The sequence below is a fragment of the Nelumbo nucifera genome, chromosome 2, assembly GCF_055504915.1.
Source record: "Nelumbo nucifera cultivar China Antique chromosome 2, China Antique-T2T, whole genome shotgun sequence".
In the NCBI taxonomy this organism is placed as follows: Eukaryota; Viridiplantae; Streptophyta; class Magnoliopsida; order Proteales; family Nelumbonaceae; genus Nelumbo; species Nelumbo nucifera.
In genome coordinates this window covers 63,448,109-63,476,066 of record NC_142650.1, presented here as the reverse complement: position 1 = coordinate 63,476,066, position 27,958 = coordinate 63,448,109, and the positions used below count along the sequence as shown (strand labels likewise).

The window sequence follows — 27,958 nt, the reverse complement described above, 5'->3', positions numbered from 1 at the left end:
AACCGGTTTACACTCTACATATTTGCATTCACACTTATTTGTATCGTTTCCAAACACAACCTTATATGAACCGTTTTACACTCTACATATTTGCATCATTTCCAAATGCGGCCTAAATTGCAAAGTTGGGTTAGTTTTGCACTAAAACAGACTTTTAGCTGTAATGGATGCAAACCATATGCCTTTTTTTTTTATCAAAAGCCCACTTGAATGCAAATTTACTTCTTTTTTATTGATATACTTTTACATTTTATTATGAATATAAATATGAATTCAAAAATATATTTTCTATCATTTGTCAATGGATGAATATAATATTGTCAAAGACAGGCAAAAGTAAAATAGAGTACAAATTTACCCTAAACTGGGATTTAGAGTACATTTGCATCGTTTCCAAACGCAGCTTGATTTTCAATTAGGTATTTAATTTTGGATTCTGCTAAATCATTCTCATACGATGTCAGCCTATCATCACCATTCACCACCATCAATAATAATACCAGTACTAGTGTTCTAAATAGCAGCTGAAACACTACCATCTTTGATTGAGATCCAAGGCAATACCATACCAAGCTTCTGGAAACCCCAGCTAAACCCTAAAATAAATTATTAATGGATTGGATTGGGCATTTGGGCATGCCAAGCCAATTGGGCCAACAAAGTCCAAACTGCCCAAATCCAATTTCGATTTTATACACATCTGCCCGTAACGTAATACACGGCGCTGCTGCGTATGGCCTATCTATCGATGACGTGGAATATTATGATTGGATCAATATCATGCTGTTCTTATGTTCCTCTACAGAGGATTCGGACACAAGGGCCGTCCCGACTCACGTCTCGAAGAAGTCAGTAGTCGAAACTCAATGAGATACGCAGCACGACCACGAGCTTTCCACACTCCTTACGATTCGTGCGTATCCTCTCGCTCCGCTTTTCTTGTTTCTCAGGCCAACAGAATCGAGACTGAACTCTGAAGCGAGGAACAGACTGTTTCTTTTTTCCTCTGTTCGGTTCATTTGTATTCTGAAAAGGGAATCGATCAATAGACAATCCATACTTATACAGATCTTTCTGATGGATTTACTCGAGGGAAACCTAGAATTGAAGGAGATTCAGAAGCTTGAAGGCCACACTGATAGGGTTTGGAGCGTGGCGTGGAATCCCGCCACTGGAGCTGCAGGGATTCCGGCGATGTTTGCATCTTGCAGCGGCGACAAGACTGTCAGAATATGGCAGCAGACTCCCTCCGCTCGGTGTTCTGCTTCTTTTGAATGCAAGGTCGGATTTTTTCCCCGACTTGATTGTTTTCTGACCTCCAGCTCTTACCGTAAACCTAATTCTCTACTACAAGTTATCAAGTAGGTCAGTTCTTTGTCAGATTTCGTCTTGATGTGAATAATGCCATACGCAGGCAGTTTTGGAAGAAACACATAATCGGACAGTTAGGTCTTGTGCTTGGTCACCTTCTGGCAAATTATTGGCAACGGCCAGCTTTGACGCTACTACTGCTATCTGGGAGCATATTGGCGATGATTTCGAGTGCGTTTCTACTTTAGAGGTAAAGTTCTCGTTTAAAGCTGTTGTTTATGCTCATCTAGTCATGCCTACAACATCTATGGTCCACTACTTTTACTGTTTAATGTTGTTTCGCCCATAGAAGAACCATTGTTTTCTATTGCTTGAATCAAGGTAATTACATTTTCAGCAAATGTTGTAAGGAGGCTTTTCTTGTGTTACTTACTAGACTCAATTAAGGTTCTAGTGGCTTAAGTTTTCGTTTCTAGCCTTGTTTCGATCATTTTTCTTTTCTACATGGAAATTGTGGTACCTTTTCCTGTATAGGGTCACGAGAACGAAGTCAAAAGTGTTTCATGGAATGCATCAGGATCTCTACTTGCCACATGCAGTCGAGACAAATCTGTTTGGATATGGGAAGTACAGCCCGGGAATGAGTTTGAGTGTGTTGCAGTGTTGCAAGGCCATACACAGGATGTGAAGATGGTTAAATGGCATCCGTTTATGGATGTCTTGTTTTCTTGTAGCTATGACAATACTGTTAAGGTAAAAGATCTTGGGAATGTTTGCATTTTTTCCTTTCTGGCTGAATTGACATGTATAAACTTTTTTTTTAAGATATTAGCAGTTTAATATAGAAAGCCGTATACAGATTGGGTCATGTTGAATGTGATAATCTTTGTAAAATGGCAGGTTTGGGCTGAGGATGGTGACACTGATGATTGGCACTGTGTTCAAACTTTAGGGGAGCCTAACAAGTATCATTACCTTGACTTCCCTTTTCCCTTTTCCTTCTTTTTCTATAAAAAGGGGGTTTTCTTGTGGCTGCTAGTATTCTTTCCTGACTGGCTTTTGTTTATTGGTGGTACCATTCAGAACGACTGAATCAAAACCATAATTATTGGTAACTGTATTGAGGACCTAGGCTAATTAAGTTTGAAATCGCTTATTTTTCTTTGAAGGGGTAAATACATCACAACGACCATTCCAATGCCAAGGTAATAACATAGGTTTCCTAGTTGGAACCTTGTATCGAAAGACTCTGATGTAGGACATTAAAGAGAGAAATCCTACTAATGTATATGTGCTGAGTAAAGAAATCATTTAAATATGATATAGTAGAAAGAAAGGGGAATTAGAAGAATTTTAAATCTAACATATAGAAAAAAAATAAATAGGGATTTTCTGGTTAAATTTTCTCAAAAAAAAAAAGGGATTGAGGAAACAGAAGAAAAGTCATACCTTTAGAAAGAAAATAGAAAGCTCAAAGCGCGAATTCTTAGATTAAAAAATATAACTACATGAACTATATTTTTAGATTCAACATTAGCACTCAGATCTCCCTTTAAAGATCTAATTCCGGCTTGGAAATTGACTAAAACAACTTCTAATTACATAAGATTAAGGTAGATCCATATATAATCCATAAAGACACTTAAAATTAATTAGCACTTGTCTCAACTGCCTTTAACGCCCCATGATCCTACCCCACTTTGCAATATTTTAATTAGCATCTGTCACAACTGCCTTTTCTTCCTGTGGTAACTTCTCAACCAATAATTTTTTGGTTCCATCAGTGATTTGAAATGTCTAGATATTTCCTAATATTTTTTTGAACAATGAATATTTCCTAATATTTCTACAAAATATTTCCATTTTCATGGGTGCTGACAAGGAATATTATGCAGTGCATCTTGACATAATCTTTAGTGCTTTAAAATGTATTATTTCAACAATTTTTTGTTAATTATATCAATTCTAGGTTTTCAACAATATTATTTACTTGTCTTTAGACCTATTATTTTTCAATATATTCATTATAAACAACTTTTTAATTCATACCTAGCTTTATATGAAATATATCTAATTATAAACAATTTAATAAAATATAGTTGTTGTTTTAATAATTGAAACTCTTATGAGGATAAATAATATAATAGCATAAGAAGGATATTAATATGCAAACCACAACTTTTATATTAATTTATAAATAATATTTAATTAAAATGTGTATTTTTTTAGACAGTTTATTCTAAATGGAAGAATATATCATCTTAAAATGATGTAATCATTTAAAAAATGGCTCATTTTTATCACTTTGTAATGATATAATTATTCAAAAGAACGTCTTTTTATAATTTTAAAAATTATTGAAATACTTTCATAGATTGATATTTATGGTGTTATAAACTTTTTACAGTAAACTAGACATTTTTTTTTGAATTTATGACATTTCTTATCTTTGAGTGATACAATTGATTGTTGAAAATAATATCCATCTCTTATTTTTAAGTGGTAGACATTTCTATCAAAACTGACATTTTAAACCTTGGTTCCATCTTCTTAAAGCAACCCACTTAATACCAAAGTTCCCCTATATTTATTTACCCCTTCATGGAGCACCTCAACTTTTGGACCCCTTTGCCTAAGAAATGGTTGAATTACTGACTCATTCAATTAAGCATGCTCTTGGTGTGATGTTGCAATTTTCCATAAGTGTCATTGATTATAAAATATGTTAATTTGCACTGTAGTAATGGAATTTAGTGTCTGGCTGTGGGTTGCATGAACAGATTCCTAGTAAACCATTTTGGACGTGAATATCTCTAGTTAAGAGTTTTCATGAGGTATTCTTTTGAATATTTCACTCTAATTTAACTTATATACTTTAATAATCCAAATTTACATCCCCAAGAAAACAAGAAAAAGTAACAGTTTTTTTGCTCTATGGTTTTATTTGTTCTTTATACTATGTAACATTTGTTTTTGATGTCTTTATATTATGTAACTTTTCTAGTTTTAAGAATTGTTTTAGTTTTTCCTCTGTTGTGCTTTTGGAAGGTTGAAATTTTAAACGAAGTTTAACCCTTTCCTTCTAAACCCTTTTATCCTTGTAAATCTATACCATATTAAATGTGCTTGTTAAGAGTATTTTCAGTAATTAAAGAGTATCTGAAGTCATTTTAAATTACAGTTTTTTGGTTATTATTTTCAGTGGACACACATCTACAGTCTGGGCCCTATCTTTCAACTCTACAGGAGATAAAATGGTTACCTGTAGGTATGAACAACTGTTCTTTTCCTGGTGTAATTTCACAATTGTTTATCTTGTGAATTAGTTTTTCCCCTAATTTGAAATCACAGAAGGCTTAGTTTCATTTTTGCTAGTATATTTGTCATACCTTAGCAAAAGCTTGGTGACAAGTAATGTTGAAAGAATCATGGATTGATTTTGTAGTGATGATCTTACCCTAAAGATATGGGAAACTGACAGCAGAATACCACAGGAAACAGATGGTTATATGCCTTGGTGAGGAATATTTTCCTTTCTGATATCTTATGTTTTTCAACTTTACATTTTGCACTTTTTGTCTGGAGTTTCTTTTCATATGAAGCCAATGATTATAGAATTTCTTTTGTGAAAAGATGATGTTGGATGTGAGAAAGGTGTACTTTCCTATCAAACATGGAACTAAAGGTAACAATAGTGAATAGGGTTTTTGTCTGTAAAAATGGACACTAAGGAAGTTTCTTTTCTGTATATTTATTTGATTTGGTTTGATTAAGGTAGCAGATCAAGGCAAATTTATTAAATGATGAAAGAAGTGACACAAAGATGGAACTCCCATTAGGAAAACTGAGGTGCTAGGATAACGCTACTACCCCATCCCCTGACAGAAGCTCACAATACTCTCAAGCAATTATCTACATCATGTCCTCAGCTCATTAGCTGTTCTTTGGATCTTGACATATGAAGTGTTAACTATGGAGGCTGATGACCTAGCTTCCCTAGTAAATTGACACAGCAACCATGGATCTTCACCACCATCTTGCTTACATTCATTGTAAATTTATTTCCACTTTCAGTATGCCAATTGCAACCCATGAAAGAGTCCTTTCTCCCCATTAAAGCCCATGTTTCTGCAGCTCTTAAACATATCTAGATGATCTATCCTCCTTTAGTTCCATTAGAGAAGAAAGAGGGCATGAAGTAAGGCGTTTTCTGTTGCCAAGGTATATGACATTATTCACAAAAGTTGATTTCATTTCCAACTTCAAGAACCTGAAGTGAGTTGCAATAGGGTTAAGTGTTGCTGCCTAATGTTGAAGAGAAGTTGTAGGTGGTTCATTAGAATTCTAGAGATTATTGTAGGTGATTCAAAGCAAAATCCCTTTATATTGAAGAGAAGGGGCGTAATGGAAGAAAAGTGCTTTGTCGTTTTAGTGGCTAATATTAGACTTGAATTCTCAAGGTGTCACTGTTTTGAGACCTTTATGTAGTAGTGTCTGATATGGTTTGAAAATGTTCTTTATTGGATTGATTTGGGTGGGAGGTGGTATCAAAATGCTTTATTTGCTTGGCAGGGATTTAACAATAATGGTTGGCTTTATAACTTTAGGTGGATATAATGTTTTAAAAGTGCAAGGCGCAAAAAAGTGCAAGGGGCATTTTGTGCCCAAGGCGCAAGGCGAGGTGTGCACTTTTTGAAGTAAGGCGCAAAAAATGCAAAAAAAAAGAGCCAAAAATTCAAAAATATTAAACATAATATTAATTTAAAATATAAACATAAATTTTAAAAAACCTATTCCTTTGCTGCAGATATCTGGAATTGGTTTTTCTCTTGGTTTGGGAGCAGGTGGAACATGCCAATGGAGATTAAAATGCTGTTTGATCCATCTACCTTTGTGTGGCCAAAGAGAAGAGGAAGAATAATGTGGAGATGCACTAGAGCATCAGTGATTTGGACCTTATGAGAGGAAAGAAATGCTAGAATCTTCCAAGAGAAGTAGAGAAGCAAAAAAAGAAATTAGCAAATAGGGTTGTTGTTTGGGCTTGCCTGAAGGGGCTTGGTTGGGGGTCATCTGCCCCAACTGCTAGGCTTAAAAAAGAGCAAAACACAAATTGCTTGGGATGAAGCACAAGGCACACACCTGGGGCTTAGGTGAGGTACGTTTTAAGGTGTTTACCTTGCTTGTGCACCTAGGTGCTCCTTTTAATTCACTAGGTGGATATGGAGTTGGTTTCTAGTAGATCATGTAGATTGGCATATGAAGAAGATAAGAGGAAAGTTCGGTGGAAAGGGGGGAACTTGGTTAGAGGAAGGCACTATCTAAGATTCTTTCTACTTTCATTTTCTTCATTATTATTGTTGTTATTGTTATTGTTATTGCTAATGTTGTTGTTGTTGTTATTATTATTATTATTATTATTATAAGTATATGGTCATTATTTATGTTTTATTATTACAGTTATTGCCTTAAAGATGATAAATCACACGCTATGGCTTATTCTGAGTAAATCCAAATCTTAGAGAAAAACTTTTATAAATTATATAGCTTTGCCCTTGTTACAAGGGATAAGTGATAATAGATAAAGGAAAGCTAATGCGTGGTCTTGAAGACTTCATGGTCACCTGTCAATTCGGCTGGTGTACTGTTGATGTTTCCTTGACTCTTTGACTCTTGTGTAATTATATAAACAAAAAAACTGAGCTTAACATAATTTATTAATGAAAGTAATTGGTGGGATTTGAACCCATTGTGAATGGAACACGCAACCTTTTGATTTGGAGTCAGATGTGCTACCATTGCGCCATGAATCCAGAGGATGCAAATTATTTTGCAGTTAACCTTTAATTGTGTAAATATATACCCCAACAGAATACAAAGGTATGTTGACCCTCTTTTGGTGGTCGCACTTCTTGGATGCACATGTGGTTACGGTTGTGAGAGCAAGCCGCCGTGCTTGGGCTGTAAGAGAATTAAATATACTTGGCCACGTGGACTCTAAGCAATTGATGTGGCAGATGTGAAAAATTTAGCAAATAAAAATGTTCTTTTTTTATTTGGGGATGTAGGAAGAGTCTTGCTGCTGATTTCCTTCATCTGACCAAAGTTCGTAATTGTGGGCTCACGAGTCACAATTGTTCCTATACTAGTAAGTTGCATGTGGCAATTCTAGGTGATGATAATGATAGTAATGATGTATCCAGAAATTTCTATAAACCTTATGTATTTTTTATTTTTGTTTTTTATTATTAATCGGATGCAGATTGCAAAATCTAAATCTGATTACATAAACACCTCATCCAAATATGTGATAATCAGATTGAGTTATGAAGTTTCAAGTATCATTGATAGGCCTACCTGCTTGGCTTTCTTTTTTTGGTAATGTTTTATCTTTTTTATATGAATAGAGAAAGTTGAATGAGGTGAAAAGTAGTAGTTCAATTTACAATTTAAACCTCACAATTAAATAGGGACTAAATTAAAAATGAGTATTTTTGTCAAAAGAAAGTTCCACAATCTTATTCATATTTGTAATAGTGTAAATATAGAATTATAGATGCGTTCAATTTTTTTTTCTATAACTGTTTTTGTATTTTAGTTTGTAAAAAAATTCTGATATGTCACACTTACTTTTTGTTTAATATGATAATTATATGATATTATACATGTGCCTGAATGCTTTTTTTTTGCAAAATTTATGTATTTTATTAATTTTTATTATTTATTTATGACATTAAATGTTAACACATTTGATCCAAAAGTTGAACTATTGATTTTTGTCAAAGAGTAAAATAATTTTATTTTTGGTCAGTTCTAAATTTTGTATTTCATTTTCATTATCAATAAAAGTAATTCTTGTTTTGTACATTTTTTTTTTTAATTTTATTACCTAACTATGACTGTAGGTTGATCAATTTGATTCGGATGGTTGAATTGCTTAGGCACCACTTGATAAAAACTGGTTTTGTTTTTGAGTCGGTTTTAAAATATATGGGTTTATATATTTAATAATATTGGCATAGATCTAATTAGTAGCATTTGTTAGTGAAAAATAACTTAAATATAGGATTTAATAAGTGAAAATGAGAGTTAATACCTTAAGTATAAGATTTAATGAGAGGGGATTAAATGGGGTGGAAAGTAATAATTGAAGTTACATTTTCAACCCTTGCAATTATGGATGGACTAAATACACAAATATGGGCATTTCAGTAGCCATTAAAGCTGTAATAAAATGACTTTTATACTCTTTCTCAAACAAAGAAATAGAGGGTAATTTTAGTCTGAAAAATTTTCACTTTGCATCTGCACTTTTATATATAGTATAGATTGCTATTGTTTTTCTTTTTCATTTTTTGAAAAAGGTAAGGTATTTGTATTAAACCACAAAAAGAAAGAAGATATACAATCAGCCCCAATTCCCTGTACAATGAGAAACTGTACTGAAGGAAACCCCAATAATAATAGTATGGATTATTGTTGTTGTTGTTGTCGTTGTTATAAGTAGTTGCTCATTATTTTTTTAGATACAAGATGCTCATTATTTTGATTACAAGTATTTGAATATTTCCATGCTTGGTGAGAAGTGAATGTGTGATGATTTTTTTTTTTTATATTTTTTGTTAAAATAATCAAAGATGTGTTACTTACATTTCAGTATGAGTTTCTCTTGCATCTCTTTGAGTCTTCAAAGTGAGGATGTTAAATGCTACATTAGAAATTTAGAATGAGCGGAAGTGTTGGGCTTAGAATGTTCTTTGAACATTAGAATGGGATGTTCTTTGAACCAGTGTTTAGACTAGACTTGATCGGTTGGTTGGATCGATTAAACCATGACCCAGACCCTGGTAGGTTCGGTCATACCTAAAAAACCAGTGAACTGGTCCTGGTTTTAGAAAACTGGCTGGTTTTTTGGATTCTTTTAGCACATAAATGCAAACTTTTAGAGGTCACAACTTTGTGCTCTGATGTCCGATTGGAGCAGTCTTTTTTTTTTCTCGATTTTGGGTAACTTTTTGAGATCTACATGTTCCCAAGGCACCAAATGTCCAACTATTTTTGCAAAAAAACGACTTTCTTGGCCTCAAATCTTAATTTTTAATGTAAAAATTGAAACTAAAATAAAAACATATGTTATAAAAAACATTATATAAATGCATTATTATAATATAATATAAAACAAAAAAATATGTTATAGCAGAATATAGTTATATATTTTGAATGTATTATAATCTAATATATAATTTATAATATATTATATATATGACACATACAGACACACACAAGGTTCTAAATATCAATACAGGCTGATATGCTGGTTGGAGCGTATCAGCCTGTATCAAGCTGTGTTTTTTATTTTTTATTTTTTTAGGTTTGGTTTAGGGGGGTCAATTTAAGGCCTGTCTACCCCCTGAACCAGGTCAGACCCTGAAACACCTACTGTAGTGGCGTATTGGGGGGTCACCGGTATGATACGTATTGATCGACACACCATGATATGTTCCAATACTTTGAACCTTGCGTGTGCGCACACACACACGCACGTGCGCGCGCGCACACACACACACACGTGCGCGCGCGCACACACACACACGCACTACACACACACACACATATATATATATATGTATGTATGAAGTGATCAAGTAATTAGCAGAGTGTTGAGCATTCAAAAAACATGTCCAAAAAATGAGTGTGATGCAGCATTTTGTGTGGACAGTGCCTGTGCCTGTAATTGCTTCACTCTTCAAGCCTAAAATCAGTATGATCTCAGGTTCTCCAACTAACCAGCAATGGTCCAGAAGGTGAAGCAGAATTGCAGCAGGTTTTCAATGCGAGAACTAAATGGTTTCTAGTGTGGAAACTGAGAGAGAAATGTCACCCACAAGCAAGCACAGTTGGGCTACAGCAGCATTAATAATGACGCATACAAAGGAGCTCACCTAAGTTATAAATATTCCCACATTCCCCAACATTTTATGATGCCCAAATGTCTCTTTGACTAACACAATTAACAAGACATTGACCATTTAATGCAGTCACAACTTACTATGATCTAGAACTTACTAGACATAAGGCTACTAAATGGATTCTCAACTACTAAACTGGACATAAATATGATATTAATAACAATTTGATTCCAGAAATGGATCTTCTAATGGACCTAACCACTTGCTAGGGCAGGAGTACATAGAGATGGGCGATTTAGGATATGCCAGGTCCAGGTGGGGAGATGGTGAGTGTAATTTTTTTGTTCTCTTTGAATTTTAAATTAACTGGATAGTTTTCTGCTGTTGTATTTTTCTTTTTGGATGAAGTACTTTATTTCTCTTATTTAATTAAGATTCATCTTTGTTGCTGATATAAAAACAGGTTATCAGTTTTTATGGGAAATGGGAGGATGATTATTGAGGGGTTCACAGCACGTGATAGGATACATGAGAGAAAAACTCATTGTTAGGAGAGGTCTGAGAGGAGGGCCTTGGAGACTAGCCTACCAAATTTGAGATATCAGATATTTGGCAACATGTTTCTTTAGGTTCCTAGATATGCAGACTCTATAGCAGATAGTCTTGCAAGATGGACTGTATCAGGAAATGTGCTATATCTGGGTATATCAGGAAATGCCATTTACCAAATAGATGGCATTTATTTCTTTTATGCATTTTGTATAGGATATCTGGTGAATTAGTATCCAGCACTGCTTTCCTTTTATTGAATCTTGGGGCTTTGTTTTTACATAGATTTTAATTTTTACAATTACAAAAGAAGTTACAATTTATAAACTTATGGGTCACAATATAAAATATTACAAGTAATTTCTTTTATTGTAAGTTTTTCTGCTTCTTCTTTTTCTGGTAAGTGGACTGAAATTATTCTCTATAGTTGAATGATACCATCTTTTTTTTTTTTTTTTAAAGATGGAATGCCATCCTTATTCCCCTCCTCCCAGGGACAAAATATATTATATTGTTGAACCTGCGTTATCATCTTATTGCACTTTGATTTAATAACTTGGTTTTTACTTCTGTCTAATTTATGCAGCCGATCAGCAAAGCTTGTTTCAATTTAAAGACCTTTTCTTTTATTTTCTTTTTCCTTTTAGATACATCTGATACATGTATTTTCCTCTTTCTCAGGAGACACCTTTCTACTCTCACAGGATATCATGATCGGACAATATTTTCAGTTCATTGGTCAAGGTAGTAACTGTTAATAATCAGTCTGACTAATTGGGATCATATCTTTAGTTTATATGCAACTCTACATTGTAATGTGATCTCCTTGTTTCTCTTTAGATTAATAATTGCCTACTTGCATTGTACATCTTCCATCCATCATAGCAAAGTTAACTGAAAAAAATCTACCATATTTATCGAAAAAAAAGGATCCTTGTGAAATTTGTTATTCTCAATTCAACTGTATACAACTCTAGCAAATAAGCTAGCAAAATTCGGTTTTTTGAGGTATCCAAATTCATTTATAATTAAAAATAACATACATTTAAAATACCCTTGTATGGATGTGGATGATGTACAGATGGACTTTACATGCTGTTTGGGATGAATTACACTCCCTAACGGGCTTTCACTCTGCAGAACTTCCCTCTTGCTTTTATTGTTTCTTTGTCCCTTTAATACAAGAAACCATCTATTGAACTGTCTTTCTATTCATGGAGTTGTTTTTTCACAGGGAAATGAGGTTTATATTTATCCTGCTTGTGCTATTAAATTGTGATTATATCATTATTATAAGATCTTGAAGACTAAAGTCACGCATTGAGAACTATTTGAAATATATATATATATATATATATATATATATATATATAAATTAAAGAATTTATATACAGCGAAAAAAATAATGGTGATAGATGAAGTGAAGTGAATTGTAGGAAAAAGTTATTTCATTCTAAAATATTGACACTTGACAGAAATGGCTTTGTCCATGTCCTAACTCAATTGTCATCTGAACTCAACTAAGCCTTTTACCAAGAGTCCATCTCTGTCATTTTCCTCTGTCTGGGATCATATATTTTGTTAAATAAACAAACAAACAAATAGACAGAAAATTTATGCTTATTTGAACAAGTAACACAATATGTGGATAAAAAATAAATAAAATAAAATAGAGAAGGCAATTGCCCAATGTCAGTCCTAGAGGGTCTTGGGAGGAGTTGACTGGATGCAGAACTAACCTTTGGCTTTCTTTAGCAGAAAGTGGCTGCTCTCAGATTTGAACCCCCGCTCTCTTGCTTGTGAGTCTGATATATGCTTATTTGAAGTTTTGAACCCCCGCTCTCAGAAAGTGGCAGCAAGCAATGGCCCCATGGTGTAATATATGCTTATTTGAAGTTTTGAACTCCACTAAGCCTTGTACAAAGAGTTCACCTCTGACATTCTACTTTGTCTATGGTGATGTACTGTGTTAGACAAATAAATAAGCAGAAAATAGATTCTTATCTCAATAAATATAATAACCCAAAATGGAAAAAAATTCAATGAGTTCAGATCTCATTGGATCAAGATCCAAGCAGATGCATGTCTTAGGGGTTCTAGATATGATCCAGTAAATAAATGTGTTAGTGATGTAGGAAGGAAGAGAGAACGACCTACTGGGAGGAATGTAGTGGGAAGAAGATGGAGAACCAAGGCTCTGAATAATTGCAGCATGTCTTGATTGCTCCATCTTTTCATGGCCTATGTCCTACTTAAGGGTTCTGTTAGTGGCAAACCCTAGGGAGAGTAGCTTCTGGACTCTGGTGGTGAAAAGTTTGAAAAGAGAGCTCTTATTTTTTTATCAAAAAGAGACTAACCTCTTAGAAGAAGAACTACACCTCTTTGGGAGGATCACTTTAATAAAAGCTACATTGGCGAACTTGCCCACTTATTTCTTGTCTATATTTAAGATACCACCTAGGGAAGCAAAGAAGCTGGAGAAATTAATGAGGGATTTCCTTTGTGAATCAGGACGGGATTAAAAGCATCACTTGGTTAAGTGGGAAATTGTGTGCAGAAGCAAAGAGGAGGGCGGATTGGGTTTAGGAAGGGTGTTTCAAAAAAATTTAGCATTGCTAGGAAAATGGCTTTGGCGTTGGCCATTGAAGAGAGAGAGGTTATGGCATGAGGGGGTGGGAAGTATCCATGGCAGCTCAGAGAATGGGTGGGATGCTGGTGTATCAAGATGGGCTAATTTGGCAGCCCCTTGGAAGGCCATTCACAACACTTTCCTCCTTTGTTTCTCAGGTATGTCAGGTATGAGGTTTATTTTGTTAACTCTGTTTGGTTTTGGGAGGATGTTTGGGTGGGAAATACCCCCTTAAAAAGACCTTTTCCCTTTGTTATACTCTCTCAAGGGGGTTTCCAAAGTTGAAACAAATAGTGGGTCTCAAAATTTGTTTCAACTTTGGGAACCCCCTTGGCTCTAAATTGGGATTTTGGCTTTCGTAGAGCGTTAAGGGACGACGAAATTGAATCTGTCTTATTTACTCTCCCTCAATCAGGTTTGCTTGGAACCAATTGAGTCAGATAAGAGGGTGTGGGCTCTGAGGCCTAAAGGGACCTTCACTCGTGCCTCTTATTTTAAGTCTCTTTGCCAATCTTTTGTTCAACAGTTGTTCCCCTCTAAGGAAGTTTGGTGTAGGCCGGTTCCCCCAAAGATTATGGCTTTTTGCTGGGAAGTGTACTTTGGGAAATTGAACACTTTAAGATAACCTACAAAAGAGAAGACCTTTCCTGTGTATTTCTCCCAACTGATGTGTTCTCTGTAGAGCTCATGGGGAGAATTGTTATCTTTTTTTTTTTTTTGATCAACAACTCAGAAAATAAATTCATTACAAAAAATAATGAAGTACAACAAGAAGTTGTGAAAGATACAAATAGACACCTTGATGGGTGATCCATCATATGGATGGCCAAACCATGTAGGGTGGCTGGGCGAAATTTTGAAAATTTCTTTCTCCCATTCCGGAATCCTATTCCTTGATTTAGAAAAATTGCATTTTTCAAGGTTCATTCTTGAAACAAACCGGACCAAATCTTAAACCAAGATTAGGGAGAGGAATACCTGATATGAAATCCACACAAAAAGCTCCTACCAACGTAGGTATTCACGCCCAAAGAGAGTACCAAATCCTTCCTCCACTGAAGATGACACAACTTAGGGTGAGGTAGGATCAGCAAGTGGTTCTTCAGCAAGAACCTCAGATTCTTCAACAAGAATTGAACAGGGTAGTGAGCACAGCTTCAAGATTGTTTCTTCCACCAAGAAACAATATCAAGATCCAATCTTGACCACTCCAAGAGGTGGAGATCGAATAGGGTAGGGCGACAAGAGTAGAGAGAGAGAACTGGAAGCAGAAAGCAGTAGAACTGTGTATGTTTTTCTAGTTCGCCCTCCTCCTTTATATAGACCTTAAAGAATTAATTTCCTAATCTGATTAGGAGTTTCTTGATCCAAATCTTTATTTGGATCTGGACTCTTTAAGTGATAAGGCTTATCCCTTATCTTATTTGCAAATCATGATCAACTTCTCCTAATCCAATTAGAAGTTTCCTAATCCAAATCTTTATTTGGATCTAGACTCTTTAAGTGGATAAGAGTTATCCTCTTATCCTTATCTACTAATCCATACCCAGATTCGCCCCCTATTTAATTAATCCAATTAACCCAGTTCGAAATGGGCTTTAGGCCCATTAAGCTTTCAAGCAAACATCCTTTTAATTCCGGCTAGCTTGGCTCTCTTTGTATGACGTGGGACCCTATCGTTGATCTCCACATAAGCCACATGGGTTTAGCCTAGCCTCTGTTACAAGGCTTGGCCGAATTCACTGCTGAATTCAGTGAATCCCTGAGTCCATCAGTATGGGCTCTTAATGGGCCCAACATTTACACTAAATGGTCCTCGGGTCCAGCCATTTTATGAAGGCCCAAGGACTGTGGGCAGATGTGAAATTAGCCCATTAGGTTTATTATCCCTAAATGGTCTTACACTCAACCTCTCAGCCCTTATTGATCAAACACTGCTCGACAAGAGAGGACCTTTCTCCTCAGCTGCAAGGTACAGTTTTGCACTCTCTACTCACATGGATCCCGGGAATTAAAACCTTTAGCAAACATTTTGTGAAACCATAATATATATGTATATCTCTATATAAATATATTTTCCAAAACAAATTACAAGTTTGAAATCAACTGTCGGCAATTTAGGTTTTCATCAGAGAGAGTGCATTCCCCGATCATTCACTTAGCAAGATCATTTGCCAAACAGTTGGCAAATCTTTTGACCCATTGGACTTGAATAGACATGTCCTTGGAAAGCCATTTGTACCTCCTAAGGTCGTTCCTTAGATGCCAAGAGACTCCTTCCCCTTTCTTTAACCAATCCACTACTGCTTTGGAATCTCCTCCAATGATTAGCCTTTCAAAGTCCGATTCCTTGGCTTTCTCAAGACCAAAGACAGTAGCTAAATATTCTGCTGTAGCCACATCATTTGTCTCAACTGGACCTGAAAATAAGGCACAAATATTACTTTCTTCATTCCTAATCATCCCTCTAATTCCAGAGGGGCCTGGGTTGCTCACACAAAAAATTTAGTTTCAACCAGCCACAAGGTGGAGGTGACCAATCCACTGCTGCAATCTGTCTTCCAGAAGAAGAGGTAGCTATACCCCCGCCCCCCCAAAGATCTGAAGAAATCATCAACTTTAAAATCTGAGAAAAGAACTGAGGTTTTGGCCCATTGTGCAATTCTTAGGGTTATGACCTCAATCAATGCCTCCTTGGTTCTTTCCTTCTCCCCAAAAATTCTAGAGTTTTTTTTCCTCTAAAACTGTCCAAACCACGTCTGCCCTTGTGCATTTCCACATCAATCTGCCCTTCCTAGTAGGACATCCACAAGTAGAAGGGATAAACAACTCTCCCAAGTTAATAGGAGGAAGCCAACTGCAACCAAATAGCGAAGCGAGCCAGTCCTAGATAAAACCAACAAATGGGCAGGTCTGGCAGGAAAGAAGGAGATGAACTGCAGTCTCACCGTTAAGCTTGCATAAACAGCACCAGTTGGGGGACAAACACCAGTTTGGCCTCTTCCTTTGAAGTTTATCACAGGTATTAATGCAGCCATGATACACTTCCCTGCAAAAAGCACCGATTCTAGGAGGGATGGAATAGCACCAAATTTCCTTAACAGGGAAGGCATGAGAAGGGGACGGTTAGGAAGATACAAGGGAGTTAAAAAATGTCTTACAAGTGATGGACCCAACTGAATTGAGGGTCCACACCCTACTATCCACACCCCCATCCCAAGAACCACATGATGTAGCAAGGAAAGCAAAGTAGACACTAAGGGAATTACAGACTCTTTGAGATTCCTAGTGAAGCCCAAATTCCAATTTAAATTAGAATGAGGAGGGGGGAAAATGAACTCAGACACAAGTTTACCCTTGAGATTGGAAAGAGCATAAAGAGAGGGGAAGAACTCCATCAAAGGGAACTCTCCAATCCAAATGTCTTCCCAGAACCTAATAGACCCGAAACCAAGTCTTACCTGATGCAATTGAGGAAGGTAGGAACACAATCATGGATAGCTTTCCAGGGGGTAGCCAAAGTAGCTCTATGAAGACATCCAGCATCTCATCCATTACTTGACAGCCCATGAATACTTGCTACCACTTTGTGCCAAAGCCTTTCACTTTCTAATGGGAAATTCCATAGCCTTTTGCCCAACAAAGCCATATTTTTCATTTTGATATTTCCAATCCCAATTCCCCTTCTGCCTTTAGATTCATCACCTTCTTCCAACTCAGCAAATGATCTTTCTTCCCTTCCCTGGATTCCCACAAAAAATCTCTCATAATCTTTTCCAATTTTCTCACAACAGCTTGGGGCACTCTAAAATCTGACATATAGTAGACAGGAAGGTAAGCTATGGGGTGGGGTTATGGGTTCCACTTCTGTAGTTGTTTGGGTGTAATTGGAATCTATCAGCTGATGTACGCATGGTTTTTGACCAATCTACCTTCACTTGGCCTAAAAAAAGAGGGAGAATTATGTGGAGATGTGCTTGAGCAGCCTTGCTATGGACATTATGGGTGGAAAGAAATGCTAGAATTTTCCAAGAGGAGAGGAGCAGATTGGATTTGAAGGATTGTGTTTTGAATATACACTGGTTAAAAACCATGGAGCTTTTTCAGCAATTCTCCTTTACTGATATTTGGAGAAATTGGGTAACAGTAGCAAGTTGCTCCTCCACTAAGATTAGGACAACTATAAGTTGGCTTCCCCTGTCTGCAGGATCTTTGAAGCTGAATTTTGATGGGAGCAGTCTGGGCAATCCAGGACCCTCTGGAATTTGGGGGGGGGGGGAGTTGTGCAATCAGCATGGAGAGGTTGTCCTCCTATACTGGGGTCCTCTGGGATATGGAGATTCTGTTAGGGCTGAATTAATAGCCGCTGTACAAGGGGTGCATTTTGCAAACCAGATGGGGGTAGAGCAACTGATTATTGAAGGGGATTCTAAGGTAGTGGTGGGCTGGTCGAAGAACCCCCAAAATGCTGCTTGGTGTTACAAAAATGAAGTTAAGAAGTTCAAATGGCTGATAAGGAATGTCTACTTCTATACAGTGGGTAGGGAGATCAGCAAATTCTTTGGCGGATGTGTTAGCCAAGCAAGGGAGAAACAGGGAAGGCCTATTCTGGACTCAATTGTGATTTTCATTGTTTTTAGTTTCCTTGTAATCTGTTGGGGGAGAGGCTGTAGCTCGCACCTCTCCGAGGGTTGTATGAGCTTTCGATCTCAAATCTGGTCATGATTTAATAAAATTGTCATCATTTATCAAAAAAAAATTAAAAAGAGAAAGAGAGAAGAAGATAACACACAATTATCCACTTGCAACTTCAAAACAAGCTTTCTATTCCGTTAATTCCATTTAAATTTTGATTACAATGACTATTTATAGATTAAACATAGAACTGAGATCTCTGTCCTATATTTTTTACAATATTTCTATTATGAAGTTCCTGACATTTCCAACATGTTTCCAATATTCAGATGATAGAAGTTTCCATTGGCTCTGGCATTTTAAACCTTGAGGCAATCCATGTGGACACTCAAATAAGGACTCTTTTCTTTTTTTTTTTTTTTTGAAAAAATAAAGTATTGTATTAATTATAATATCAAAAGGATTCTTAACTCTTATAATAACACTTTCTAATCTTACTACAACTAATTCAATAGTGAAGACAGCAGAAATGATTAAAATAGTAAATTACAATTTACTTAATAGTAACTATGAGAATGATTATAATTAGTAGGTCACAAAGTTACTGTAAATAGTAAGTTAGTTTTTTTATTAGGAATGGTAAACTATTAGAAAAGTGAAACTTAGCCCAGTTCCTAAGACACTGGCAAACTAATAATACCAAAATTTACAGAACTGCCATTGGTTCAAGAATATGAAGAATCATGGTTTCTTCTTCTGAGGATTCTTTCCCTGTTTCTTTGCCTGCATCAGTTGGCTGAATTATGAGTCAAACTATCATCTTTATCATCACCTAAGCGTTGCTCCAACTATATGGGGTTGGCTACATGAATCCTGTTTTGTTCAGTTCCATATCCATTTATTAATTATAGACCCTTAAATCATTGAGTGATACAATTAATTCAAAATGGAAAAATTAAAACACTAAGATCTACATTTCATTTTGACTACAAATAGAAATAACAGGAGAAAAACAAATAAATTATATATAACCAATCAAAAAGCAAATGAATGATGTATATACCTTATAAATTTTGAAATTGTGCATAGTCATGTATTTGACAGCTACTTGTTCATTCTTCATTGGACATTGATTTGACCTCATTCCTAATCAGATGGTAATATGGACTATGGACTTGATTTATTGATCAGGTCCTAAACTTACCAGCTGGTGCTTGGTTCACCTGGTAAACATTAACCTAATATTCATCGACACCCCTAACAAATGAAGCAGTTATTAATTGGGGATGACCATTAAGTTCTTGATGGGCCTGAATTCTCAGCTACGAATTCTGAGAATTCAATTAACTTTGTTAAAGTCAATTGTCCTTGGAGTTTAAAATATTATGTCAGCTATGTGTTTCTTGGACCTGGATTTGACTCATTCCTAATCAGATGCTAATTTATGGACTATTGACTTGAATTATTGATCAGCTCCAATATTTTGGACCTAAATCTACTAGCTAGGGCCTGGTTCATCTGGTAAAAGTTAATCTAATACCCATTGGCACCCCTAAGAAATGATGCAGTTATTAATTAGGGATGAACCATTGATAAAAGAAAAGGGATGAACCGAGTTTAGTCAATATCAAAAGACTTACAAATCAATTTCTTAAATGGACTCAGTTCTAGGCAACTCATTCTGGGAATGGATTGATTCTATTTTTTTTGATCACTGGAATGACTTGGCTATGTTCAACTCAGTTGACCTTGGAGTTGTTTTTTTTTTTTTTGTGACTAAATAACATTTTACTCAGAAAGTTATTATTGGCTCTTATACCGTACTAATCTTATTGAGAATCTTCATTATATCACTTGCAAATAATCTGGTTTTTTGCTTTTATTTTCTTTTTTCTGTTCCCCCTCCATTGAGAATTTATTATGATTTGTTTGTGCAAATGACAGTGAGGGTGTGATTGCTAGTGGAGCAGCTGATGATGCCATACGCCTATTCATTGAGAATAAAGATGGTTTGGTATACCCACAACCTGCACTCTTCTCTTTCATAATTGTTTTTTTACTGTTAACTTGAAACTTTATAAATTTATGAAAAGGAACCAGCAACAAATAGATATACCAAGCACCCCTTCATCATAACTTGTGTATTAAATTCTGCCCCTTTTGGGAATAATTCCCCATTACAAATTGCTTCTGCTCACCTCTTGCTTAGTCAGCACATTTACTAGCTTACTGGCTGATATTTGTGTTCATATAAAAGTTCTTCTCAACTCCCTTAGCCAAAAACATGGTTTCTCTCATCCTATGTCCATTGTTGAACCAGAGCTGTTGTTTGTAGGCCATTCCTCGACTACCCTTTAGTCCTATTCCACTGATATACCTTTATAATTGAGAGTTTATCTGTTCTCAACCCTTGTGGCACTGTTGTAAGTTCAACCTTCGTAGAACCTTCATAGCTATAGGTTCATAAAGTCTCATAATTGCTTTTAATTTGAATCCTTGATGACCTGCACATTTAATTAAATATATCTCGCTTACTGCTTTGGGTTATTGAGTATACCATGTATGCTAAATGCTTGAAAATAAAATTCAATATTTCCTTGCCAACCAGGACACCTCTTTCATTAAGCTGTATTTCTTTATTCTATCAGTTTATAGGAGGCCCTGTAAAACAATGCAGCTCTCTTTTGTGCCTACCAATTAGATGGCAGACCCTATGACTGCTTTTTTTTCTTCTTATTCCCATAACAATTGAGTTCTGCTGACTTAGGTCATTCATTGCATTGGATTCTCATAGGTGTTGGTCCTATGACACTACTGTATCTTGGTAATAAGACCTCCAATCAGCCGTAGCAATGAGAACTGTTTAGCCTGTCACCCTGTCATCTCCTTTAAGTTGCACACATTGACCCCTCTTTGTGCCACCATGAATATGTACTCTAGATTCTTGCTTCTTTATACTGCAATGAGTGAAGTGCAGGACATGCCTGAAGGGAGATAGAAAATCTGCAGGAGGAATTGAATGCTTCCTTTTCCTGGGCACACAGGACAGCTAATGGGATGGCTGACACTTTAGCCAAGCAAGGCGTATTTAGGTAGCAACTTTTCTGGGATAAATTGTAATTTGTTTTGGGCTATGGTTGTATGCTGTCTTCTTAGGTGAATGGTCATCCAAACTGTTGTAACTTTTTCTCATCTATTAATATAATTAATCTTTGCTGTTCAAAAAAAAAGAGTGGAGTGCACTACCTGGTTGCCCATTTAATAGGTATTGTGATGTGCCTTAGATTCTTATTTTCGAACATTTGCCAACTCTTTGAGGAGTTTGGCATGGTTCTCCTGATTGAGTTGGTATAGCAAAAAGATTCACATGACCCAAGATCTTAAACATGACACTGTGGCAGCAGAAAGGGTTCCTTTCGCTATATCACCCTCTTTTAAGCTAATATCCTCTTCTATATGGCAAAACAGAGCTTTCTTTTAGAAGGGATGAAGTGGTGCCATCGAGAGAAGGGAGAGGAGTCTTCATTCCAGTGACTGGGTGGCAAGAGGACTTGGTGATAGAAGCAAAGAAGTTAGCTGTGGAGGAAGGAGAAAGTCGAGGGCAGCTGTTGTTGAAGATTAGAGAAGAAGGAAAGGCAACTGTTTTCTTGATGGGAAGCTAGCCAGTGACTTAAAAGGATTCATTGATGGAGCACTCTATCCTATCAAGAATGTGGGATGAAAATGTGGGTTGGAGACAAGGTTCAAAATATCGACATGGTACACCCGATACGGGGTGTATTGTATCGTATCTTTGAGCCCCAATAAACCTGTTTACAGATATTTTTACAAAACCCTTCTAATATAAAATAATATATATATATATATATATTATAATTATATTCAAGACAAAATAAAAAAAAAAACAATGCTTATCGGTCAAAGTAATGATACACCTCTGCCGATACACAGAGGTGTATCAATACTTTGAACCATGGTTGGAGATGCCAAGAAGGAAGTACCAAGCAGAGTTGGAGCATAATCAGAAGGGATGGTTCATGGTTATCTCAGAGTTCTTTCACAATAGCAAAAAAAATCTGTCTGTTTCCCTGAAGCAAGGTAGGTGGTGGAAGTCAGTTTCAGAGAAGCTGCATGGGTTCCTGATGAAGAAAGAGGCCAATTCTGGAAAAAGATTGGAAGCAAAGAAGTAAATACAACATGTGACAAAGTGGTAGAAGACTTGAGTGGAATAGAAGAAAAGGTCCAGATGAAAGCTCAAGAGTGGTTCTTCACCAAAGCATTGAGGTGATCAGCCTGAACAAGGCACAAAAAATGATTTTGGAAGCTGAAAGATGAGAATGGGAGAAAAAATTAACGTTAAAAGCTGGTAGAGAGGTGAATTGATTGGGGAACGATTCAGGCTGTGACTGGTTAAATTTGAAGCTTCAACAGATGTGCATATTCTTCCCTTTGATAAGATGAGAGCCATTCTTGATGCTGGTGATAGAGTGGCGAACTTCAAAAATCTGGAAACTGAAATTGGATTGGTCTTGATTGAAAAATGGTCTCCATCATGTAATAGCAGAGAGCTGGAAGATGGAGCTTTTAAAATCAAACTTCTTGGACTCCCATTTAATCTGTGGCGGTTGGAAGATCTTAACAAAACTGTACAAGCGTTGGGTGGAGTTCTACTGTTGACTGATACAACAGATCTCTGAGCAGTGGTGGTCAAAGTGGCTGGAGTGAAACCAGGTGTTCCTCATCCGATTGAAGTCCTTTGTGGTGGGCTTTGGAGTAAGGCCTGGTTAGTTTCAGAGTGTGAAGTGTCACTTTGGAGAGAGAGGCATGAGGTTGAAGAAGATAATGACATGGCAGACGTGTGCTGCGGAAGGAGAGAGGGCAATGAAAAAGAGCAGTTGGGGGTAGGGCTGCAATTGAGCCAAGCTGAGCCGAACTTTTGTATGTCTTGGCTCGGTTTGACTAAAATACTGTTAAGCTTGAATTCGAGCTTGAGTTCGATTTGGGCTCTATTTCTTGATTCAAGCTTGGTTCAATTAAATATTCGATAAGCTCGAGTTCGGCTCAAAAGATTGAAAGTGAATATATTGCTATATTTTATAAATATATTATATTATATAGAATATAAAATATATGTTACATACAAATATATTATAAGATAAATTTTTATATTTTATAATATATGTATGTATCATACTACCATGTATATGTTAATTAAGCTAGGCTTGTAGGCTTTCAAGCCAAAATTTTTATTAGTTGAGCCTGTCCAAATAACTAATGGAGCTTGCCTTGAGATCCGAACTCGAACCGAGCCTAATGAAACTTGAGCCCGAACTATTCCCAACTCATATTTGAGAAACAATTGTTTGCAAAAGTCTTACAAGTGGGTACCATTGCTAGACCCGATTAGGCTATGTGATCAACTAAGGAAATAAAGTGGGTTGGGTAACAAGGGTGAACCAGGTGATGTTCAAGGGGCGTCTAGCAACTGGCCCCTAAATTAAAACTAGTAAAAACTTTTCGATGGTAGACCAGCCCTTCAGTCTATCATCGTTCTAGGCCGTCGATACTGGTAGGATTTAGATGAATTATGTGCGGAGATCGGATCTGCAATGGAATCCTAGAGTAGAGGCATTGCAAGGGAGTGTGGTGCAAGCAATGAATGAGCACCCTAATCCAAGATATACAAGAAGGAAATCCGAAGATGAGGATATGATAGATAATGGATGGGAGGCCAGAGGACTGTGAGTAGATGGAGGATGAACTCAATGATTTGGAGTCAGAGGAAGTTTCTTGGAAGAATCTGAAGTTGGTGAAAAAGGCGTGTTGGAAGAGATGGAGGATTCATTACGGACATAGTGACATAGTGACGGGCATCCTATTTATAGGTGAAGAAAAAAGCTCAAATGAAACCTTTTCTTTAGATTCAGTGGCAGACAGTGAGAGTAATATTATGGTGGAGTACAATAGGGATGTAGAGGTGGTACATTGAAACCCAACAAAGAGGGAAATTGAACCAAATTTACTTCTAAAGAAGGATATCCGTAAGGGATTAGATGAGGATCATTAGAAACTTGGCAGGGGAAGTCTCGGAAAGGATAAGCAACAGAGTTTGTGTAGTAAATAGTGAAGTATTTCCTTGAAAGATAATTTTCCAGATCAAACCCCTACCAAGGAAGTTGCTGAACTCCATCCTTGTGATGAGGAAAAAATTAAACTTGCCTATGCCTCCCTTTCACCATGTCCCAGGTATTGGTGTCAATTCAGTTTTAAACACTAACCCGTGTTTTGTGCCTGTGTCTAATGTTTCAAATCCCAAGTGTTGCCATTTGCCGCAAGAAGATAGTAGGGTTAGGGAAGAAGTTTTCAATAATAAGGTAGAGGAGGAAGTGGCAAGGGGTAGAAAAATTTGGGAGATGATTGAGGATGGTTTTGAGGAGTTGAAGAGAAAGGAAGTGTAGGAAGGAGATTACTGTGAGATAGAAGAAGGTACAAATGAGGATAAGGAACAAAGGACACATTTAGGAGATAAGTAAGTATGAAATTGGGGGAGGGGGGCAACAGTTGATGGGAATGGTCTGGATGATCTAGTGATAGACTTTGTGGAAAAGTTGGGGTGCAAAGTACATGAGCCTAATGTTACAAGGCTTTACTTACGGAAAAATAAGGAGGGAGATAAGGTTAGAAAAAGTAAATTGAGTGAAGTGGAGAGATTGAAAAAAGATGTAGAAGGGGATAAGGAGTTTAGTGGAAGAATGGGAAGGGTGAGAGGTAACAAGTAGGTGAGGCTTGGAAGTTAGGTTGAATCTTGAGGTTGTAATGAAGATTGTAAGCTGGAATGTTAGAGGTTTAGGGGGAGCATGGAAAAGAAATATAATAAAAAAAATGTTTAGGAAGGAGAAGCTCGATATCATTCTAATCCAAGATTCTAAGGTCATGGATTTTGACAACAAATGGGGTTGGGAGTGGAAAGCTAGGGGATGGAGATGGGCTGTCTGTCCTGCATGGGGAGCCTCAAGTGGTATTGTGACACTATGGAATAATGAGATTGTGATGGGAATAGAGGAGTTGTTGGGAATTTTTCTATTTCAATTAAAGAGATCTCAGATGGATTCGAGTGGGTGTTAACAAGCGTATATGTGGGCCAAATGAGTATAGGGAAAGGAATAGTTTTTGGAAGGAATTGGAAAACATTAGGGGTTTGTGGTGGTGTTTAGGAGGGGATTTTAATGTGATAAGACTTTTGGAAGAGACTAATAATTAGAGATGGAGGATTAATTTAAGCATGAGGAGATTTAACCAATGTATTGGGGCTTTTGGGTTGAAAGGACTTCCTCTTGCTTATTCTAATTTTACTTGGTCCAACCCACAGACCAACCTAATTTGCTCTAAACTGGTCAGATTATTATTCATAGTTGATTGGGAGGAGCATTGGAGAGGTCTAGTTTCTAGAGTTTTGCCAAGAGTTACATCGGATCATTGGCCAATTTTCATTTTTGAGGAGAATTTGGAGGGTAGATGTCCAACTCCTTTTAGATTTGAGAATATGTGGTTGCATACTATTGGTTTGAAGGAGAGGATTAAAGCTTGGTGGGAAAAGAAACCGAAGGGTGAATTGGAAAGGAATAAGGTTTCAATGGAAGTTGAAACAACTTAAAGGCAAGATCAAGGAGTGTAATTTAGGGTGAGTAAAGAAAATCGAAAAACCGAATCGATTGAAAAAACCGACTGAAACCGAATTGAAAAATTAGTTAACCAAACCGGTTGGTTCGGTGTTTTTAAAAAACCGAAGATACCGGTTTGGTTTCGGTTAACCAATATAGAAAACTAGTGGTTAATCGAACCGACTGGTATACATATATTTCTATATATTTTATATATTTATGTATATTATATACTATATATTTTTATATATTATAAATTAATAAATATGCATTATATATAGATATATATTTATAATATATGATATATTATTTATTATTTAAAATATAATATTTTATATATTTATAATTTTTTATTATATTTTTATAATATATAATATAAAAATTTAAAAACGAAAAACTGTCAAACCAAGCCGATGGTTAGCCAAACCGGTCAACCGGTTAACAGATAGGTTTCGGTTCGGTTTCGATTACCGGTTTTCCAAAAACCGATACTACGGGTTCGATTACAAAAAATGCCCAACAGTTCGGTTAACTGAACTGTGAGCACCCTTAGTGGAATCTACAACATTTTGGTAGGATTAAGGAACAAAAGAAAGCTTTGATTTCTAAAAAGAGTTGGATGGAAAGGAATTCTGTGGTCTTATGGAGGAAACTGATAGGAATGAAAGATGGAGGTTAAAGAAAGAATTGGAGGAGTTATTATTGAAAGTGGAAATCAGTTTGAGGAAAAAAAAATCAAGAAGTGGATTAAGGAGGGTGATAGGAATACTAAATTCTTTTGCGCATTAGCAAATGGGAGGAGAAAGAAGACTTGTGTCAAAGTTGGAGGTTAATGGGGTAAGCATTAACCAGTAGAGTGAGATTGATCTAGTTTTTGTAGAACATTTCAAATCAATCTTTAGGAAGTCGTTGAATAATAGAGTTTGGATTGGCCTAAGCTTTCAGAGTCTCAGATTGGGTTGGAAGAAGTTTTGATAGTGAAGAAATAAAGAGTGCAATTTTCTTTATGGATATGGTTAAAGCTCTTGGTCCTGATGGGTTCACCATGGCCTTCTACCAAGATTGTTGAGAGATACTAAAATATGACATTTTGATAGTTTTTGAGGATTTTTTTTGTGAGGGGTGTTGTTAATTTGGGTTTAAATTCAACTTTCATTGCTTTGATACCAACGAACGCAAAGGCTTGACATCCTAAGGATTTTAGACCAATCAGCTTGCTGCATAACCTCTACAAGATCATTGCTAAGGTGCCATCTTGAAGGATTAGGATTGTACTTTCTTCCATAATTCACAAAATCAAGGGGCTTTTGTTAGGGAGAGGCAAATAACTGATTGGATTCTGATTTCTAAAGAAAGCGCGGAGGATATGAAGAGAAATGGGAATGAAGGGTTTGTTTGCAAGTTGGATCTGGAGAAGGCATATGACTTAGTGGATTGGGGCTTCTTGAAGGTTTTTATTGAAAGTTTTGGATTTGGTGATAGGTGGATTTTGGGTTGTATTGAAACCTATCATTACTCAATATTGGTTAGTGGTGTGTTGGACAAAGGAGAGGGGAAGACTTCTTTGGAGATGCACAAAGCCTATTCACTTCTACTTGTCTAAGCTGATCAAGGAAGAGGGGAAGACTTCTTTGGAGATGCACGAGGGCAACGGTGTGTTGGACAATTTGGGAGGAAGGGATCCAAAGCATTTTCCTTGAGAAAGAAAAAAGCAAAGAAACTGTCATTGAAACTATTACCATCAAGGTGGTTCACTGGGTTAAGTCTCTGGACATATTTAAAAATGTTCATTGCATTGAGGTGATGAGAAAGTGGAGAGAGGTAGTTGATTCTGCTCCTGGAAAGGAGGTGGTTAGGCCTGTTTGGTCTCCACTCCCTTGTGGCTTCATTAAGCTCAATTTTGATGGTAGCAATGAAGGCAATCCAGGTCCATTTGTTATAGGTGGAGTTTTCAGGAATGATGAGGGAAATATCATTGTGCTCTACTCAGGTACAAGGAACAAGAGATTAATAAGTGGTAGCAATCCTCATCCTCACTGTGAGATCTACAAAGAATATACTAGTTAGGTGAAATACAAAGGAACGGTCTCCTCTTTTGTAAGTTATTCGAAGTGTTTACTTTCCCATGAAACACTTCTCAACAAGAAGCCATAATCTTAGGGGGAACTGGCCTGCACCAAACTTCCTTAATAGGGATTTGTTGGGAAGAAGATTGGCAGAGGGACTTAAAAAAAAGAAGCACTAGATGTCCCTTTGGATCTAGGAAC

At 36.5% G+C, this 27,958-nt stretch overlaps 1 protein-coding gene across 3 annotated transcripts in view; it reads left to right on the top strand.

Annotated features, from left to right (window-relative positions):
- The first annotated feature begins 808 nt into the window (after positions 1-808).
- The window catches only part of EMB1345 (Transducin/WD40 repeat-like superfamily protein), a 40,392-nt gene continuing 13,242 nt past the window's right edge, over positions 809-27,958 (top strand). The window contains exons 1-9 of one of the 3 annotated variants that reach the window (XR_016082635.1): positions 809-1,281; positions 1,415-1,561; positions 1,846-2,064; positions 2,212-2,276; positions 4,514-4,579; positions 4,757-4,828; positions 11,448-11,510; positions 19,975-20,044; positions 21,040-21,122. Coding sequence is in view for 2 of the 3 variants with exons in the window: in XM_010273353.3 (XP_010271655.1) it covers positions 1,078-1,281; positions 1,415-1,561; positions 1,846-2,064; positions 2,212-2,276; positions 4,514-4,579; positions 4,757-4,828; positions 11,448-11,510; positions 19,975-20,044; positions 21,008-21,028 (927 nt within the window). In the remaining variant the exon portion in view is untranslated. Of the gene's footprint in view, positions 1,282-1,414; positions 1,562-1,845; positions 2,065-2,211; positions 2,277-4,513; positions 4,580-4,756; positions 4,829-11,447; positions 11,511-19,974; positions 20,045-21,007; positions 21,123-27,958 lie in introns of those variants that run through there. The other 2 variants (XM_010273353.3, XM_010273351.3) reach the window with 2 other exon arrangements.